The sequence below is a fragment of the Ranitomeya imitator genome, chromosome 5 (assembly GCF_032444005.1).
Source record: "Ranitomeya imitator isolate aRanImi1 chromosome 5, aRanImi1.pri, whole genome shotgun sequence".
In the NCBI taxonomy this organism is placed as follows: Eukaryota; Metazoa; Chordata; class Amphibia; order Anura; family Dendrobatidae; genus Ranitomeya; species Ranitomeya imitator.
The window spans coordinates 415,489,920-415,510,849 of record NC_091286.1 but is presented as its reverse complement, the minus strand read 5'-3'; the positions used below and the strand labels follow the sequence as shown (position 1 = coordinate 415,510,849).

Sequence of the window (20,930 nt, the reverse complement as noted above, 5' to 3'; positions counted from 1 at the left end):
AGTATTTGGAAGCCAAAACCAGGAGTGGAACAATTAGAGGAAAAGTATAACAGAAACATATGCACCACTTCTGCATTTATCACCCACTCCTGGTTTTGGCTTACAAATACTGATGTAAAATACTGACCAAATACTGATAGTGTGACGGCAGCCTAAATATGTATTTTATTTGCGATTTTCCCCATAGATTTGAATAAGAGGAGGAAAATGTGGATGTAAGAAAAGCATGTTTTACGTGCATTTCTGCAGTGGAAATGCACTAAAAATGCATACAATCCACACATGACGCTATTAGTACATTTTTATCAAAGCTAATGGGAAATATCCTAAAACAATGCAGATGGAAACTCAGAAAGATCAAAATCAACCTGAGTTTTCTTAGGCTATGTGCACACGGTGAGGATTTGGCTGCGGATCTGCAGCGGATTGGCAGCAGTTTTCCATCAGGTTTACAGTACCATGTAAGCCTATGGAAAACAAAATCCACAGTGCCCATGCTGCGGAAAATACCGCGCGGAAACGCTGCGTTGTATTCTCCGCAGCATGTCAATTTTTTGTGCGGATTCCGCTGCGGTTTACACCTGCTCCTCAATAGGAATCTGCAGGAGTAAAACCACAGGTGGAATCCGCACAAAAACAGCAGTAAATCCGCAGTAAATCCAAAGGTAATCCGCAGTGCGTTTTACTTGCAGATTTTGCAAAAATGGTGCGGAATAATCCGCACACGAGTCCGCATCGTGTGCACATAGCCTAACAAGTATTTTACCTCACTCTAGAACTTAATTCACACCTATAGATTAGTACTACTCTATTATTTTCTCCTTTAATCTGCTGCCTTTGAAAAGCAGGAACCTCTGTGCTACACTGTGTATGGGAGACATCTCCTCTGACTTTCGGTACTGAGGCTGCGGAGGAGAAAACTGGTGAAAATGAAGAATAGAAGACATATAAAAGCCAGAAATACTGGTATTCATCATGTACACACACAGCGGCTTAGTCTGAAAAGCTACTTGAAAGTGCAGTTAACTTACTTTAACAGTGCTGTTATCTATACTCACTTGTAGTTACTATAAATTTTGCAGGATCTCCAGATACATCTTCTCCAGTGACTGCCCTAATGGTAACTGTATACTGGTTTCCAGGTGTCAGACCGCTGACTGGGAGCGACCCGGAGGTCGTTGTCTCATTCAAGTAGATATCTCCTGTCACTTCAATGAGATAGTGACTGTAATTGCTTTCTGGTGGGAACCAGGATATAGTCATAGAGTTGGTGGTGATATTATCAGCCTGGATATTCCTGACAACACCAGGTCCTGTGAGTAAAAGAAAAAAAATGATATACATTCAATGCACGCGTCAGAAGCACAACGTCTCATCATCTATGTCACTACACAGACTACGCAGATGTTTTAGAATTAAAGAGTTTTTTTCAATATTTTGGTATACCGTAACCTAATATAGGTATCAAATAAATCCTGCACCAGCTCCTGTCATTCAGTTGGCAGAGTACCTCGCGATTACAATACACATCACCACTGCAGCCAATCACTTATTTCAGTGGCTTTGACAATGTAGACAGCACAAGCCGCTAAGCTCAGTGATTGGGGTGGGTGCATCGCAGGGGAGTTGCTGCTGCTAATCAAGAACGTATTGACTACCTTGGAGATGCACATGCTGAATTACTATATACAATTGCTAGGGATTCATGCTGAACAACACATATGTACATATATACTTACCAGTGATAACTGTCCGTTTATTGGTCCCTTTTACAAAGTCAGTTGCATCCTTGGCTAACTGTATACTTACATTATATCTACAATATATTAAAGGGGTTGTCTGGTCCACAGTGTTAAGTCTGCAGTCACTCCGTGGGACTACAGACTTATGAATCCTCCATTTCCCCACCCAATCCCCCACACACACTGTACGCATCTCCTGAGATCTTGGTGCCGAGATCTCTATCTATGCATGCGCTGCCCCCCGGCGGCCATTTTTCCGGAGTCCACCGCACAGGAAACCATGGAACTGCAGGTGGCTCTGGCCTTTCACAAAATGTCGGCAGAGCCCCCAGCAGCACCGGAGACACCCATACCAGCACCAAAGACACCTGCAGCAGCGCCGGACACCCCCACTGCGCTGGACATGGAAATGGTGCACCACACATTGGAACACCCAATCATCCCAGCCTGGGGCCTGTAGCATCACCCCACTCCTGCCTCCTACAGCAGCGAACCAGGGACTCCACTTCACCGCAGACACCACCCCCGCTAAGCAATAAGATGCATGGATTATAAGAAGCACCACCATTTTATTAAAAAATTACCTATTTTTATCCTTAAAATTTAAGGTGCGTCTCATAATCCAGAGTGTCTTATAAATTCATTGAAAAAAAGTTTGAAAATGGCGCTGGCTGTGGCTGCGTAGTAGCAACTATCGGCACAATCTTGTTAGAGATTAAAAAATTGCCTCCTCCAAGATGGTGCCAGTAGAGAAAAAAAATGGTCTCCACTAAGATGGCGTTGGATGCGCCTGCGAAGTAGCATCTAAACTAAAAATAAAGCTTAAACAACATCCACAAGATAGATTTCATCACTCCAGGTATCATTGTAATCAGTATAACGGCGCCGACCTGACACTGTCTGTAGGTTACTGTGCACAATCCTGCTGACAGGTTCTCTTGAATGCAAATTGTAGTATGGTGATGACGTTATCGTAGCAATCTAATGACTGCAGACTAATGAGACAAATACATTTACGTTACTTACTTGTGTACAAACTGATCTCACCACCATATCCATACAGTAATAGATTATTCATATATGCAGAAACCCAGATCTTGTAGAAATTCCCAGATGTCAGATTAGTGATCTGTATTGCTGTAGTATTCACAGTCCAGGTACTGGATGGTTCTCCATAGACAGAAATGCTGTAGGTTGTGTTCTCACCAGCATCTGGATTCCAATTCAACTGGACAGATGTGGTTGTAATAAGTGTAGCAGTGATGTTATCTGCCACTGTAGAATACAAAAGAATAAATTCAGGGTATCCAATGAGCATATTATCTTACAAATGTGAGGTGTATTCCACATTATATATGTATATACTATACCTGCATTAATCTTTTTAGCAATAACTATTAATTAATCACGCCAATACAGTATCAAGATAAGAAGAGACTGCACATTTATAGAATTTCAACAAAATACATTTTATAACTGTGTAAAAGTAACACATAGAAAAGTTTCAAATTCAACAGCACAAAATTAAAAAAAATATGGACAATAGTACATAATAAAGTAACTTTATTAACCCTTTAACCTTGCAATTTTCATTTTTGCTCCCCTTCTTTCCAGAGATATAATTTTTTTTGTTTTTCTGTTAATATGGCCATGTGAGGGCTTGTTTTTGCAGGACAAGTTGTACATTCGTAGAACACCATTGTTTTGTCATATAGTGTATTGGAAAAATGGGGAAAACATCAAAGTGTGGTGAAATTGCAAAAAAGAAAGTGCAATTCCACTATTGTTTTCTGCTTTGCTTTTTTCATCATGTTCACTAAATGCTAAAACTAACCTGCCATTATGATTCCCCGGGTCATTACAAGTTCGTAGATACCAAATATGTATAGTTTTTCTTTATTTAAATGGTGGAAAAAATCCAAAGTTTCTAAAAAAAAAAAAAAAGCCCTCACCATTTCCAAGACCCATAGCTCCTCAATTTTTCGTGATCTTGGGCTGGGTGAGGGATTATTTTTTAATGCAATGTTGGGGCGATCAATATTACGCCATTTACCGGTCGGATTAATTCTTTTTATATCTTGATAGATTGTGTAATTCTGAATGCGGAGATACCAAATATGTGTACTTTTTATTTTTTAATTGTTTTATTTTGAATGGGACTAATCAGCTGACATGTGCAGGAAAAAAATTGCGAGCTTATTGCAGGAGCCCGCACCAAGCAGGGGGAGACCACCTTAGATGTATGTCTAAGGTGGTAATGTAGTTAATATCATCAATGTATTTTTGTGCAGTTTTATTTCCAATGTTACTTTATCCTGTCGGTGAGAATCTGAAAAAAATGTACACATGAACCAAAAATACTGAAAAAATACAAATTTATTGGTAAAAAACAACACAACAATGACAGACAAAGTTAAAAAGTGTGAAACCTTATTGTCTACTTGCTTTTTTAGCTTTTGTTTAGATTTTTTTGTATTTTCCTTTGTGAATATTATGATTATATGATTTTTTTTTACTTTATACTGTATATATATATTATCTTGGAAGGTCATTTGTAGTATATAATTTAGTGTACAGCCTCTATTTGATATATGGTGGGTTTTGATGCCTCTGTTGTTTCCCACTTTTTAACCTTGTCTGTCATTGCTGTTTTTTACAAATAAAATTTGTATTTTTTCAGTATTTATGGTTCATGTGTACATTTTTTTTCGGATTCTCAATTATTTGTACTGAACCGGTTATATGTCCATCTATTTGCTTTGGCAGTTTATTTTTTAGTGTAGTTGTAATGTTGTTTTTTTTAGACATGATTCCATAATTGTTGACGCAAACTTTTTGTTATTTCTTTTATACAGTCAGTGTAAAATTGACTAGTACATAGCAGACCCAGCCTACAAGGACATCTGAAAGGCTGCAGTGTAAAGCAGACCTAGAGGCCATTGTCAGGCCTTAGGTTGTCATAGCATCCCACCACAGCCCGCTATAGCTGTCACTTTGTGGTGGTCCTGATGGTCTCATGGATGGAGTCCTCTCCCGCTTTCAAACTCTTCATGTACCACAATCACCATCCCAGCAGTCACCAAGCTGGTGGGTTTGATTTGATGATTGCAGTTACAGTAGGAGCCTGGCTGTATACACCAGTTGGGCCTATGCAGCTGATCGCACCGTAAGTCGTACAGTGCAATGATATACACATCACTCACGGAACACCAAGGGACGTGTTCATGACAAATATGTACGTCAAGGCATATTTTATAGCTGGAATATGCAGTGGAACTACAAGGCATGCATTTTTTAAAATTATTGTTACAGATTAGAAAATCAAATTACAGTAGTTAAGAAGAAAACAGCAAGTGTTATATACTTATACAAAGAGAGACAAAAAATACATTTACCTAATACAGAAATCTCTTTGCCATCACCCAGTAGTCCATTGCCTACTTCTGCAGAGATCCGCACTGTGTACTGGCTCCCACTGGTCAGGAAATTGATTGTCGCTGATTCCGAGTATACGATGAAGCTCTGCGGTGGATCTCCTATTACTTCTACCAGATAGGAGCTTCTGTTACCTTCTGGAAGCAGCCAGCTGACATATATTGTGCTGCTGTTTATTGTAGAGGATTGTAGATCTATTACAGTGGCTGGACCTGTAACCATAATGTTTAGTATTAGTAAATGAATACTTTAAATAATGAAATTGAGAAATATAATAACCTATTTCTGGATTAATGAAACATGGTAACATTTTGCTAGATTTGTACGATGACAGAAGTATTCTAGGAGTGATACCTTTATTGGCTAACCAGAAAATAATATGTTTGCAGCTTTCAGAGCACAGTGGCTCCTTCTTCAGGCAAGATTACAAATAGATTAATAAGAAACAAGTACAACATTTAAAGAATACTACAGGAAGACATTTGTTAGGGGGTGGGAAGTGTGATGAGTCCATACATAAGCCAAGGTAATCAAATTAGGCATTTTCTTACAAATGGAGAGGCAGTGGGAATAAGGGCCCCTTCACATTAAGCGACGCTGCAGCGATACTGACAACGATCCGGATCGCTGCAGCGTCGCTGTTTGGTCGCTGGAGAGCTGTCACACAGACAGCTCTCCAGCGACCAACTATCCCGAGGTCCCCGGTAACCAGGGTAAACATGTTTACCCTGGTTACCATGCTAAAAGTAAAAAAAAAAAAACACTAGATACTTACCTACTGCTGTCTGTCCTCCAGCGCTGCGCTCTGCTTCTCTGCTCTCCTCCTGTACTGGCTGTGAGCCGGAAAGCAGAGCGGTGACGTCACCGCTCTGCTTTCCGGCTCACAGCCAGTACAGGAGGAGTGCAGAGCACAGCGCTGGAGGACAGACGGCTGTAGGTAAGTATCTAGTGTTTGTTTTTTTTACTTTTAGCATGGTATCCAGGGTAAACATCGGGTTACTAAGCGCGGCCCTGCGCTTAGTTACCCGATGTTTACCCTGGTTACCAGTGAAGACATCGCTGGATCGGTGTCACACACGCCGATCCAGCGATGTCAGCAGGAGTCCAGCGACGAAATAAAGTTCTGGACTTTATTCAGCGACCAACGATCTCCCAGCAGGGGCCTGATCGTTGGTCGCTGTCACGCATAACGATTTCATTAACGATATCGTTGCTACGTCACAAATAGCAACGATATCGTTAACAATATCGTTATGTGTGAAGGTACCTTAATGTTCTTAGTTATCTGGAGTCCATCTGGTGGAGGTGTGAATTGTATCCATGTAGTGACTCAAAAATCCAGGTGTTAAATTGAGTCCTAGTGTCAACGAATTAAACATATTCATTAGTTTGTATTCCCAAATTTTTATTTCCCTGTGGTCCTTAAAATTACCTTTTAGTATTAAGACTTTTAAATCTGTTATGCTGTGTCCAGGTCCAGAGAAATGTTTTCCCACCGGTGTGTCCATTTCATTCCTGATTGTGTGTCTGTGTTGATTCATCATAGTTTATGTTTTTTGCTTGGTTTCCCCAATATAGATACTTCCAGGGCACCTCGTACATTGTATCATGTACACCACGTTGGAGGATGTACAAGAAAAGGAACCCATGACCTTATAGTCCTGATTTGTGTTTGGTACATGGACTATATTTGTTGGTAATATGTGGGTACAAGTTTTGCATTTTTTATTGTTACAGGGGAATGTGCCAGTCACTGATGGTGATGAGAGGACACTTCTGACGAGGAGATTCCTTAAGTTAGGGGGCTGTTTGTAGGAGAGAAGTGGTAGTTCTGGGAATATGTCTTTCAATTTGTGATCTCTATGGAATATGGGTTGGAGATCAGCACCAATTTTCCTTAAGATGCTCATGTGGGAGAGGTATGTGACCACAAGAGGTACCCTGTTGTTATCCTCTCAGTTTGTAATCCAGGAGGCTGTTAATCTTGCATCTCTCCTTCCTGAGGCAGAGAGGTCTACTAAAATGGTGCTATATAAGAAGGCAAATATGTAAGAAGGAAAATATGTTGAAAAAATTCCTATCAGACAAAGCTAGTGGCAAGGGGCAAGCTTCATTGCCCAACCAAGGAGAAGAGGCGAGTGAGACACACACCGCAACAGTAGAGACAAGGGTACACTGTCAAAGACCTGTGTCAATTTCATGATACTTAAACTAGCCTGTCTTGAACAAATGGATCAAAAACCAAAAAAGATAAAGTACCAAAATAAGCAGGTTTTTGAAAAAATGGAAGCATTAAAACGTAACTTTTACTGTATTACTTGGTAAAAAGTGGTGTAAACAAACAGTGAGACTAAGGTGCTAGTGCTGACATATACAAAAACACAAAAACGAACAGACCATAAAATATCTCACTGCCTCAGATCACCCCAAAGGACCAAGAAACGATCACCATTGGGACAGAAATAAACAAACCCAGCTAGTAATGGAGTCCACTGTGCCACAACAGAGGGAATCCCCTCTACCAATATCATCAGATGAATAATCGTGATAATATACTACCCCGTAAAAACGGGGGCCACGCACTTTAAGACGGTAGGTATATCGGGGGATACCTCTCACGGAGCTCCTCCATGAGGGGTGTAGAATACAGTTTTGATAGATCCTACAATGGCAGTGTACAGATGCGATATGCTGGATATGCAGACAAATGCATGACCCTATATGACATAGGTCCTGGATGGACTGGACATCTCCCAACCAGTGGCCAAACAGACAATAACACCAATTTCACTGAGGGAAACCTCTCAAGGTGTATGTCCACATGGGCCACCTAATGGGATTTAATATTACGTCCAGCTGTTAGGAATATACTCATCTGCTTGTACTGGTAGTTATCACAGTCCTCCTGCAGAGTTGAGTTTAACAGGACTCTCTAGCGGTTTTCACAGACATCCGCCTTAAGGTATCCTGCTTAGAGTATGCCTCGCGACGCGTTTCTTCCTGAATAGATTCATCAGGGGATTATGGCATGATGGTGAGCAATCGCTGGTTTACTTACATTCTGCCAGCCCTTATAACAGAAAGTCACCGGCATTCATGGTCGCGCACTTCCGGAAGCCATGGTTCCTACTTCCGGTCTGAGAGAGCGCGCGCGCCTAGCGGCGGCGTGCATTCATGTGACCGGCCTTGTGTAACCCGTGGCACAACGTTAGAATTCGGGTATGTCAAGGCACATGCACCAAATTGTGACGCGCACAGTCTCCCTGGCAACCGGGACGCTCTGGCCCAGTGGCGTAGCGTCATTTCCGGTTTGTTACCACTTCTGAATCCTCATTCAGTGGAGACCTGTGCGTACCATATTATTTAGAGATGAGGCACACATTCTCGGTCATCTATTCATGGTGAACCGTTCCCACCGTGCTGCCTCACTCCACTATAAGACGGGTAAAAGATACCCTAAAGCCAAAAACGATAGGTATGTACGGGTAGATAAAACTATCCCTAAAACACTGTTAATACCCCCATGGACAAAGGCCTCCATAAAAGTACATACGTCAGACATAACCAAGACCCAGAATAACAAAGATTATCCCAAAATAGCAAAATAAATGAATAAATAGATACATACTTTATACGGAGTGACACGGCAGACCCTCAATGATGGAAAAGATAGGCAAAGGGTGAAACTACACAATCTCCTATTAGGCCCTCCCTATCCTGATCCCTACCTCACGTGGAGGTTGGCACCTTAAACCTGCGCAGTGGCGCCCCCACTCAACGGCGGCTGTCCCTAGAAAAAAGATGCCCTGGTGCCCCCTGCTTCTACAGGAAGGAAGAAAAGCTCAATTGGTCATTAAGACCATGTGGTGTTGTGGTTTGTAGTCGAAATATCCATTTGCTTTCCCTTTGCAAAATGTTCCTGTCCCAGTCACCACCTCTGTGGGGTTGGTATACTCTATCTATCCCCATGAATTTTATGGCCTTCAGATTGCCTTGGTGTACCCTGTTGATATGGTTAGCCACCGGGGTGTCTCTCCCTTTTATCATGTCCCTATGGTGCTCACCTACCCTCCTTCTCAGCTCTCTACTCGTCTTTCCAATATACTCCACTCCGCATTCACAAGTCATCTTATAGATTACACCCTTAGGGTACCGTCACACAGTGGCATTTTGATCGCTACGACGGCACGATTTGTGACGTTCCAGCGATATATCCGTGACGTTCCAGCGATCTCGCTGTGTCTGACACGCTCCTGCGATCAGGGACCCCGCTGAGAATCGTACGTCGTAGCAGATCGTTTGAAACTTTCTTTCGTCGTCTAGTGTCCCGCTGTGGCGGCATGATCGCATGGTGTAACAAAGGTGTGCACGATATTGTATACGATGTGCGCATAGTAACCAACGGCTTCTACATCGCACATACGTCATGAAATTATCGCTCCAGCGTCGTACATTGCAAAGTGTGACAGCAGTCTACGACGCTGGAGCGATATTGTTACGATGCTGGAGCGTCACGGACCGTGCCGTTGTAGCGATCAAAATGCCACTGTGTGACGGTACCCTTAGTCTTACAGTTTATGAAGTGGATGATGTGGAAGATTTTTCCTGTCACATTACTGACAAACTCCTTTCCTTGGCAAAGTGCCCCACAGTATTTACAGCTACCACATTTATAGCAACATTTCACTCTCTTGCCCAGCCATGTGGAGTTCACTTGAGGGAGGGGAGAGGTAAAATGGCTGTGGACCACTCTGTCTTTAATCGAATGGCCCTTTCTGAAAGTGATTTGTGGGGCCGGAGTAAGAATTTCCTTCAAATCACTATCCATCTGGAGGATCGGCCAGTGCTTTTTTTAAATTTCTCTCAAGTCTGTAGCTCCATTGGTGTACCTAGTGATCAGTCTCACATGTTGATCCCCTTCCTTTTTAGGGGTAGGTGTTAAGAGGTCTTTCCTCTGTTTCGTTAAAGATACACTATAAGCCTCCTTAAGAATCTTATCCGGATATCCCCGTTCTCGGAAACGTGCTCTGAGATCATCTGCTTGTTCATGATATGTGGAAGGCTGAGAGCAGTTTCTTCGGACACGCAAGTACTGTCCCTTGGGGATACCCTTCCTGAGCGGAGCAGGATGATTTGACTCCCACCGCAGGAGGGAGTTAGACGATGTTGGCTTTCTGTATGTACTCGTGGTTAATTGACCATCACTACCTTTTTCAATCAGGACGTCCAGGAATGGTAATCTGGTACGGTCCATCTCATTGGTAAAGTGTAAACCCAAATCATTATTATTAAGGCCTACTGCGAAGGAAACAAAACCTTCCTCACTGCCCCTCCAGATGACAAAAACATCGTCTATGTACCGCAGCCACATGACTATGTTATCCTCAGTAGACAATGTTTCACTGAAGGCGGGAGATCGCATCTCGGCTGCAGGAAAATGGCCGCCGTGATCGCCATCTGCGCACGCGCGGCATCCCACGGCCATTTTCCTGAAGCCCCGGGAAGCCGAGAAGAACCATCTGCGCACGCGCGGCCTCACAAAGATGGCCGCGCCCACCGATAAACGGCTGAATAGCGCAGATCGTGCTATTTTCCTTCAAGCTGCGCAGTGGATTCACCAGTTGGACATGCGCACACCACTACACCACCAACGGAGATCTGGGGGAGAAACAGCGCTGTCACCACGCCCATATGACCTGACCAGTGTGAGTGACAGCCCAAAACGGTGACTTTACAAAGGTATTTCAGCATTATAGGTGGGGAATAAAGGCTCACAAAATACACTAATGTAAAGCACAGCTCTGCCCCTATTTAACGGTATTTTTAGCTCATCTTGAAAAAACGGGGTGAAAGGTTCCCTTTAAAGCCATTTGAAATGAGTTTAGTTTTGTGCCATGTCTTTGATCTGCTTTTTTTTCTACAAAATTAAACAACTGAATGAACATCCTCCAAGGGCGGCGATTCCATAATTTTTGTCAGGGGTTGTAGATAGATATTACCCAGTATTGTAATCTACAGAACAGAAATTATAGACTAGTTATAATGTTCATGTCCAAAGAAAATTGGACAAAAAAGTCTCCAAGAATTTTTAGAAATATTTTATTTAAAAAATATTTTTGAGCAATAATTCACTTCTGATAACAAATTTGATTTAAGATTTAAGTTCATGATTGTTTAGGGTTTCAAAATAGCAAGTCTATTTGGAAGCCTTAAAGGTATTGTTACCTTTCAGATAATTTATGCCAATCAGTAAGCTCAATGATCCTAAGTGACATTAGGTTAATATATGGGTAGAGCCAGTGAGCCAATATATTTGCTGTCAGGGTGACCAGTAGCAAAACTAATGCTATGCTAGACAGAGGGAGCAGCTGACCTGGTAAGACCCAGAAAAGGTGACTACAACGTGGTTAGTTATATTTTAGCAAACTGCAGCTGGGACCAAATATTATCTGAAAGGGAAGAATCTCCTTAAATAGGTCATTATTTTGTTTCTGCTTGGCCATTCAGAGTTGGACTTGCTCCTAGATTTGATGCTCAGTGCATCACACGGCCTAACAGTTCAATGGACCTTCCGACTTACTTGTTCTCCATCTATTTCCAGTTGTACAATCTTATCTGGATCCTGTAAAGCCAAAGCTCCTAGGAAGAGGAGGGCAGAAAAGTATGGAAAACAAGTAGGTGGGAAGCTGTTGGTGTACCAAATGTTTGGTTTGAACAGTCATTTTGTGACTTTTGATAGCAAGTAATTTGAGGTATTGTCATGATTTGTATGATATTTTCATAAATTAGAGAGCTTTTTAATCTCATTTTACAGCAATTTCTTGTAGTAAGAAAAAATATAAGTACATCCCTGAACTAAGCTTGCTTCACATTTTAGTTAACCCCTTGGTGATAGCCGCTGTATACGTGCCAATTGGTTTCCATGGCAGCCAGGGACTTTCTGAAGGTCTCCATGCCTACCAGATGCAATCTATGAAGCTTAGAAGGACTCCATAGGAGATGTGTGATTTCACAGTACACTGCAATACTATTGTACTTCAGTCTGTTGCATGGAAGTGAAAATGAATACAGATTGAAGTCCTCTAATGAAAAACAGAAAAAAGTGAAAAAAATTAAGTGTTCCCTTCATTTCTGCATGTGGGGCTCATATTTGATACTGAAAAAAATATAAGAGATTTTGAACATTTGCATGTCATTAACATGCCAATCCTTCCTTTGAGTTTTGATTTTCAAAACTCCACAACTTTACCTTCTTGGTTTGCAATTTCAATATTGAGGAGTGTAAGTATTTAATGTGAATTTTCATATATGTATACTTTGCCATAACTAGAAAGAGATGTTCGGAATATCAAATTACAAAATTCACAATTTTACAGAAATATCTGAGAACTTAGTACTCACGTGAATAGGCCGATATTGCTGAACTGTTTCCGGTCACATTATTCTCCCCAACGACAGCAGAGACCAGCAATGTGTAATAATTCCCCGGTGTCAGGCCTTCAATTGTAGCAGAAGTTGTGGCCACAGTTTTATTGAATGTTGGATCTCCCAGAATCTGGATTTCATAAGAACTTGCATTCCCATCTGGCTTTGCCCAGCTCAGAGATATAGAAGTGGTGGTGATGACACCCGACATGAGGTTCTCCACTACTTCAGGTTCTTAAATGAACAGAAGAGATACAATTAGCTAAAAAATGATTTATTAATAAAACTATATCTTGCCATTAGAGCATACTTTAAAGATTTTTCCATTGTTATTCACTTTTGCATCAGGAAATGAGCAGCACCATGGACATTGATCCTGCATATATCTATGTCCTAGTCATCACTAATTAAAAAAAGATATGTGTTTAATACCTGCCGATACTATGCTCCATAGTATGTTTGGAGCAAATCATCTTTCCCCTGTTCCCGACCAGTCCCTTTTGCATTTAATAGCTCTGATAGTTTTTTTGGATGCCAGTTTCTGACATTTTTTTCCTTTTAAATAATTCCATAATCAGTAGTATAAGAAAGTTTGTGGCTACAGATCACCCCATTCAATATGCATGGTGTTCCTGGGCAATGCACTAGATCAGATCGTTCCAGATGCGGTGATAACAAATGTGTACTTTTTTACATTAAAAAATACTTATTTATGGGTATAATAAATATTTTATTTTTTTGCACAAGATTCATTAAAGGGGTGCATAATTCTTAAAATTCAGGGCATCTTGCTCCAGTTCTACTTTCATTAAAAGTGATGAGTCGCCAGTCTTAGTGAATCAGCCATAATGTCAAAACTTTCACAATCAATTCAATTTCTAATTTACTTGAGCATGGCCATAATGGATAGATGCATTGTGTAAATATATATTATCTCAATAAAAGAAATACCCACTTGTATACACAGATATCTCTGAACTGTTTCCGGTCACATTATTGTCCCCAACAACAGCAGAGACCAGCAATGTGTAATAATTCCCCGGTGTCAGGCCTTCAATTGTATCAGAAGTTGAAGTCACAGTTTTATTAAAAGATGGATCTCCAAGAATCTGGATTTCATAAGAGCTTGTATTTCCATCTGGTTTCTCCCAGATCACAGATATAGAAGTGGTGGTGATGCTCCCAGTCATCAGGTTCTTCACTAGATCAGGTTCTGGTATAAAACAGAAAAGATAGAAACAATGTGAAACTCTAGGTTTTATAATAGAATTTGCTAGTAAGGCTGTACTACAGCTTCTCAAGGTGCAATATTTTTATTACGATAGAAATACCCACTTGTATACACAGATATTTCTGAACTGTTTCCGGTCACATTATTCTCCCCAAAAACAGCAGTGACCAGCAATGTGTAATAATTCCCCGGTGTCAGGCCATCAATTGTATCAGAAGTTGAAGTCACAATTTTATTGAAAGTTGGATTTTCCAGAATCTGGATTTCATAAAAACGTATATTCCCATTTGGTTTCTCCCAGCTCAGAGATATAGAAGTGGTGGTGATCATCTCAGCCATGAGGTTCTTCACTACTTCTGGTTCTATTATGGAACAGAGAAGATATAACTTTTGCCAACAATAGATTTAATAAAGAAATTAGCATAATAAGATTATATTGTATCTTCTTATAATCTTTTATTATATTTGGAATAGCTTTCCAGCCAAATCTGTCCTTTTCTCTTATAATGAAATAGTATTTTATTTGATGACAATGGAGGCCTCAGTATGTGAGCAACTCAATCTATAAAGCACCATCACTGCAATACAGGTAGTGCAGTGCCTCCTCTTATGGTAATAGCTGCTATGAGTTTGTTTTACTGTGATGCAAATACATATACACATAATTTTATTTTATAAATGTGTAACTAAGAGCAGTGGTCAAACGTTGATTATTAGGTTTCATTTCACCACACAGTTATGACCATTTTCTGTCCAGCAGCAATATTTGCAACACAACGGGAAACACTGCCATTATGATTGTCACCCTTGATTTCGCTTCTAAAAAGATGATGTTCAACTGTGAATGTTTTAAAACAATGATTGTGGTATTGTCTAGGGCAGCGGTTCCCAACCTGTAGCTCGCGAGCCACATGTGGCTCGCCTGCTCCTGAAATGTGGTTCGCCAACGGTCACAGCAAAGAAGACTGTGTTAAGTCCCCAGGGAGCCGCCCCACGGCCTGTAATACCCGCCCCGCTGATGGTAATATGCCACCCCTCCTGTGTCAATCACTGACTGTATTCACTCCTGCGCAGTTTCACTGTGCTCTATTGAAGCTGCACAAAGTCTTGTGAGACTTCACAAATCTCACAAAACTTTGGTACTGCGGCTTCAATAGAGCACAGTGACCCACACCACCAGGGCTGCCATCAGGGCATTACTGCCCTGACTGGCGTATGGGGCCTGATCAGCAGAGGAGGCCCACGTCGGGCCCCGTCTCTTCTGCTGATCGAGCCCCAGCGGCAGGCTTCTGCTCCGTGCAGTAACTGAACCTGCATCCGAGACGCAAGTTCAGTTACTCTATTGCAGTGTGGGCCCAGGCCCGCACGGCAATAGATAAAGCCGCCAGCCAATCGGAGGCTGGCAGCTGACGTCAGCGCGCACTTCACTGGCATATGACGTTATTGTCATTCTCTGGCAAGTGCGTGCTTGAGACATCTGAAGGGATCATCATTACCACAGGAGCGCGGCAAGGTATGAAGAAAGTTGTTTTTTGTTTTTTATTTTTTTATTTTTTTAAAGCAAAATGTTTCACTGGCAGGATGGAGACACATGGACCATGTGTCTCCATCCATGTGTCTCCATCCTGCCCGGGGCAGAATAGAGATACGGGTGCAGGATGGGAGACAAGGGGGCAGAATGGAGACAAGGGGGCAGGATGGGAGACACGGGGGCAGAATGGAGACAAGTGGCAGAATGGAGACACAGATGGATGGAGACATGGGGTTAGAATGGAGACACGGGGAAGAATGGAGACAAGGGGCAGGATTGGAGACACGGGTGAGAACGGAGACATGGAGACGGGATGGGAGACACAGGTCGAGATGGGAAACACGGGGTAGGATTGTAGACATGGGGCAGAATGGAGACACAAAGGGCAGAATGGAGAAAAGGGGCAGAATGGAGACACGGGGCAGAATTGAGACAAGGGGGCAGAATGGAGACAAGGGGCAGAATGGAGATAAGGGGACAGAATGGAGACAAGGGGCAGAATGGAGACAAGGGGCAGAATGGAGACACGGCAGCAGGATGTGAGAAACGGGCAGAATGGAGACGGGGCAGAATGGACACAGAGGGCAGGATTGGAGACACGGTGCAGGATGCAGACATGGTGCAGGTTGGAGACAGATGGTGCAGGAACATGGGGCAGGATGGAGACAGATGGTGCATGATCATGGGGCAGGATGGAGACAGATGGGGCATCATCATGGGGCAGGATGGAGACACATGGTGCAGGATCATGGGGCAGGATGGAGACAGATGGTGCAGAATCATGGGGCAGGATGGATACAATGGAGACAGATGGGGCAGGATCATGGGGCAGGATGGAGACAGATGGGGCAGTATCATGGGGCAGGATGGAGACACATGGCGCAGGAATATGGGGCAGGATGGAGACAGATGGTGCAGGATGGAGACAGATGGGGCAGTATGGAGACAGATGGGGCAGGATCATGGGGCAGGATCATGGGACAGATGGGGCAGGATCATGGGGCAGATGGGTCAGGATCATGGGGCAGATGGGGCAGGATGGGATATCACATGGAGGCAAGATGGGAGAACATATGGCTGGAACAAGGAATGAGACACACGGGGGTCAGGATGGGGGATATTACTGCAGTGAGGTATTTATTTTATTTTTTGAGGATAGTGTTTTAAATTGGGGAGGCGGTCCTGTTACTGTGCAGAGCAACACTGTCACCTTTTTTTCTTCATCAGGTGTAGTTTAGAATTTGGGGGAAAAAAAATAATGTGTTCTGCAAGTGGAGCTCTAGATAATTGTGTTATTTCCTGCAGAGACAAGCCCTGGCTGGAAGAAGTAACGGTTGTCTGTGCTGGATGAAGATGAAAAGCAAAGATGAAGGACTTCACGTACAGACATCACAGGTGACTCAGTGTGTTACCTGTACACTGACCCTATACACTGTACTACAATGTGGCTCTCAACCAACTTTCATAGCAGAATGTGGCTCTCAAGGTAAGAAAGGTTGGGGACGCCTGGCCTAGGAATTCTAAGCTAAAGGGAATCTGTTAGTAGGATCAATCCTCTGGAACAGTCTAATATGGTTCAGTTTTATTCCTTAATAAACCAAGTTTTTCTTATGAGTAAACTAGAGATAGGTCCAATGCTATCGCATTGGGAGTGCGGTGAAATTAACATCTGTGTATGCTTAGTGGTGCTGACAGGAGCAGCGGACATGTCTCACACCGTTTGCACTTTCCAACATAGCGTTTTTTTCGTATTTTAAGATTATAAGACACACTCCAAATTTTGAGGAGAAAAATAAGAAAAAAAAATGTTTTGAATAAAATGGTGGTGCTTCTTATAATCCATGCATCTTATTGCGTACCGGGGGGTGGTGGCTGCAGTGAAGTGGGGTCACAGGGTCGCTGCTGGAGGAGGCAGGAGTGGGGTGATGCTGCAGGCCACAGGCAGGGGTGAGGGGGGGCTCCGATGTGTGGCACGCTGCTGCTGGGGTATTGTGCTGCTGTTGGGGTCTTCTGCTGCTGGCAGATGTCTCCGGGTGCCCGGCGGTTGCTGACCGGTGCTGTGGGTGTCTCCATTGCCCAGCAGTACTGCGTGGGTGTCCGGCGCTGCCTGGTGCTCTGCCAACATTTTAGAACTGGCCAGAGCCCCGGCACCTCCACGGTTCCATGTGCGGTGGTCCTCGAGAATATGGCCGCCACCGGGGGTGGCGCATGCACAGATGGTGATCTCGGGACCAAGATCTCGAGAGATGAGATCTCAGTGCTGAACATTTCTGTTCAGTTGGAGCATCGATATTTGCAGCATAGGCAAGACATGCTGCCATATTGGTTGTCATCTTTGAATTAGCTTCTTGCTATCTTATATTTAAGTTACATTAAAATATTAAGAAAAGGGTCTAAGAAGGGTCTAAACATAATAGAACATTTTAAGTAATCAGAAGGGTTTTTTCTCTTTAGTATACTCATTTCCTGGCTAAAGTGAAAAGTGATTAAAAATAGCCTCTCTCAATCTGGATGACACGTCTCATTCTAGATTTCATAGACAAACCTTTGATTTCAACGGGCACCATGTAATGCTAATATATGAAATACTCACTTGTATACACAAGTATTTGTGAACTGTTTCCGGTCACATTATTCTCCCCAACAACAGCAGTGACAAGGAATATGTAATAATTTCCAGGTGTCAGGCCTTCAATTGTATCAGAAGTTGAAGTCACGGTTTTATCAAAAGTTGGATCTCCCAGAACCTGGATTTCATAAGAACTTGCATTTCCATCTGGTTTTTCCCAGCTCAGAGATATAGAAGTGGTGGTGATGATTCCATTTGACAGGTTCTTCACTACTTCAGGCTCTATTATGAAACAGAAAAAATATAAATAATGTTCAACACTCGCTTTTATAAAGAGGTGCGCCCGAAAAGACAGTATAGCAAATTCTCATGGTCCAAAATGTCATAGTTTCAGAAAATACTTTTATGCCCAACGATGACAAAAGTATTCTCACAGTGATACCTTTATTGGCTGACCAGAAAAAAATATATGTCTGCAAGCTTTCAGGGAACAGGGGCTCCTTCTTCAGGCAAGATTACAAATTAGTTTACCGTATTTTCTGGTTTATAAGACGACTGGGTGTATAAGACGACCCCCAACTTTTCCATATAAAATATGGAATTTGGGATATACCCGCCGTATAAGACAGGGGTCATCTTATACGCCCAGTCATCGTATACGGCGTGTGGTTCCCAGGGTCTGGAGGAGAGGAGACTCTCCTTCAGGCCCTGGGATCCATATTCATGTAAAAAATAAAGAATAAAAATAAAAAATATGGATATAGTCACCCCTCCGACGGACCCTGGCTCTCAGCGCTGCAAGCATGTGCCTCTGTTCCTAAGAATGCAGTGAGTGAAGGACATTCGATGATGTCGCGGTCACGCGACCGCTCACGTGACCGCTCACGTGACCGCGACATCATCGAAGGTCCTTCACTCACTGCATGCTTAGGAACGGAGGCAGACGCTTGCACCGCTGAGAGCCACGGTCCGTCGGAGGGGTGAGTATATCCATATTTTTAATTTTTTGAGTCTCCTCTCCTTCAGACCCTGGGAACCATCCAGGATCGCTCCATGCACCCGTACCCAGCGTATAGGACGACCCCTGACTTTTGGGACAATTTTTAGGGGTTAAAAAGTCATCTTATATGCCGGAAAATACGGTATATGAATTACACCAGCGTCCTCAATGACAAGGGAAACCTAAAAAATGATTTTGATTTAAAAAAAATAGGATATACAGCTGCTGGCAAAACTCAGGATCCTGTGTGAAAAGTCCCATATGCAAAATAGTAATACTGAAATCAAATGGTTTGCTGCGCTAATCCTTATAATGGTCACCTAATGAATATATAACCTTGAATGATGCCTAGTCAATAATGTAACTATAAAAATAATGTTCAATATAACAAGTAGAAAGCCAATGTCATGTTAGGCTGCCGTCACGCTAGCAGTATTTGGTCAGTATTTTACTAATTATTGATTCGGCATCATTCAAGGTTATATATTCATTAGGTGACCATTATAAGGATTAGCGCAGCAAACCATTTGATTTTAGTTTTAAGATTACAAATGAATTAATAAGACAAGAGCACAACATTTAAGAGATATTACAGAAGGATATTTGTTCATGAAGTGGGAGGTGTGATGTCTCTTAAATGTTGATGCCTCACACCTCATTAACAAATGTCCTGCTGGACTATCTCTTAAATGGTGTGCTCTTGTCTTATTAATTCATTTGTAATCCTGCCTGAAGAAGGAGCCCCCGTGCCCTGAAAGCTTGCAAACATATTTTTTATCTGGTTAGTTAATAAAGGTATCACTCTGAGCATAGTTTTGTCGTCGTTGGGCATAAAAGTATTTACATCGGTTTTTCTGGCTAGCACGGCCCCATGATATTTATTTATTTTTATATAGCGCTAACATATTCCGCAGCGCTTTACAGTTTGCACACATTATCATCACTGTCCCTGTTGGGGCTCACAATCTAAATTCCCTATCAGTATGTCTTTGAAATGTGGGAGGAAACCGGAGTGCCCGGAGGAAACCCACGCAAACGCGGAGAGAACATACAAACTCCTTGCAGATGTTGTCCTTGGTGGGGTTTGAACCCAGGACTCCAGCGCTGCAAGGCTGCTGTGCTAACCACTACGCCACAGTGCTGTTATTGTACATCAAATTTTCTGAAAAATACCTACTTGTATACACAGATATTTCTGAACTGTTTCCAGTCACATTATTCTCCTCAACAAAACAGCAGTGACCAGCAATGTGTAATAATTCCCTGGTGCCAGGCCTCCAATTGTATCCAAAGATGAAGTAACAGTTTTATTTCCATCTAGTTTTTTCCAGCTCAGAGATATAGAGTGGGTACGGAAAGTATTCAGACCCCTTTACATTTTTCCCTCTTTGTTTCATGCAGCCATTGGGTAAATTCAAAAAAGTTCAATTTTTTCACATTAGTGTACACTTTGCACCCCATCTTGACTGAGAAAAAACAGAAATGTAGAAATTTTTGAAAATTTAATAAAAAAGAAAAAAGATGGTTCTACTCCTTCATTGGAGTCCAGCTGTGATTAATGAAACTGACAGGACTTGATTTGGAAAGGCCCACACCTGTTTATATAAGACCTCACAGCTCACAGTGCATGTCTGACCTAATGAGAATCATGCGGTCAAAGGAACTGGCTAACAAGCTTAGAAACAGAATTACAGCGAGGCACAGATCTGACCAAGGTTACAACAGACTTTCTGCAGTACTCAAGGTTCCCAAAAGCACAGTGGCCTCCATAATCCTTAAATGGAAGAAGTTTGACACCACCAGTAGTCTTCCTAGACCTGACCTTCCAGCCAAACTGAGCAATTGTGGGAGAAGAGCCTTGATGAGAGAGGTAAAGAAGAACCCCAAGATCACTGTGGCTGAGCTCCAGAGATGCAGTAGGGAGATGGGAGAAAGTTCCACAAAGTCAACTATCATTGCAGCCCTCCACCAGTCTGGCCTTTCTGGCAGAGTGGCCC

The 20,930-nt window shown here is 42.4% G+C and overlaps 1 protein-coding gene across 1 annotated transcript in view; it reads right to left on the bottom strand.

The window, feature by feature from the left end:
- The window catches only part of LOC138637787 (receptor-type tyrosine-protein phosphatase beta-like), a 109,099-nt gene extending 88,958 nt beyond the window's left edge, over positions 1-20,141 (bottom strand). The window contains exons 1-8 of the mRNA XM_069726709.1: positions 20,111-20,141; positions 17,958-18,215; positions 13,938-14,195; positions 13,558-13,815; positions 12,579-12,836; positions 5,138-5,389; positions 2,769-3,017; positions 1,059-1,313 (exon numbers count right to left, since the gene is read on the bottom strand). Of these exons, the coding sequence (XP_069582810.1) occupies positions 1,059-1,313; positions 2,769-3,017; positions 5,138-5,389; positions 12,579-12,836; positions 13,558-13,815; positions 13,938-14,172 (1,507 nt within the window). The 5' untranslated portion in view covers positions 14,173-14,195; positions 17,958-18,215; positions 20,111-20,141. The remainder of the gene's footprint in view (positions 1-1,058; positions 1,314-2,768; positions 3,018-5,137; positions 5,390-12,578; positions 12,837-13,557; positions 13,816-13,937; positions 14,196-17,957; positions 18,216-20,110) is intronic.
- Between the last annotated feature and the right edge of the window lie 789 nt (positions 20,142-20,930).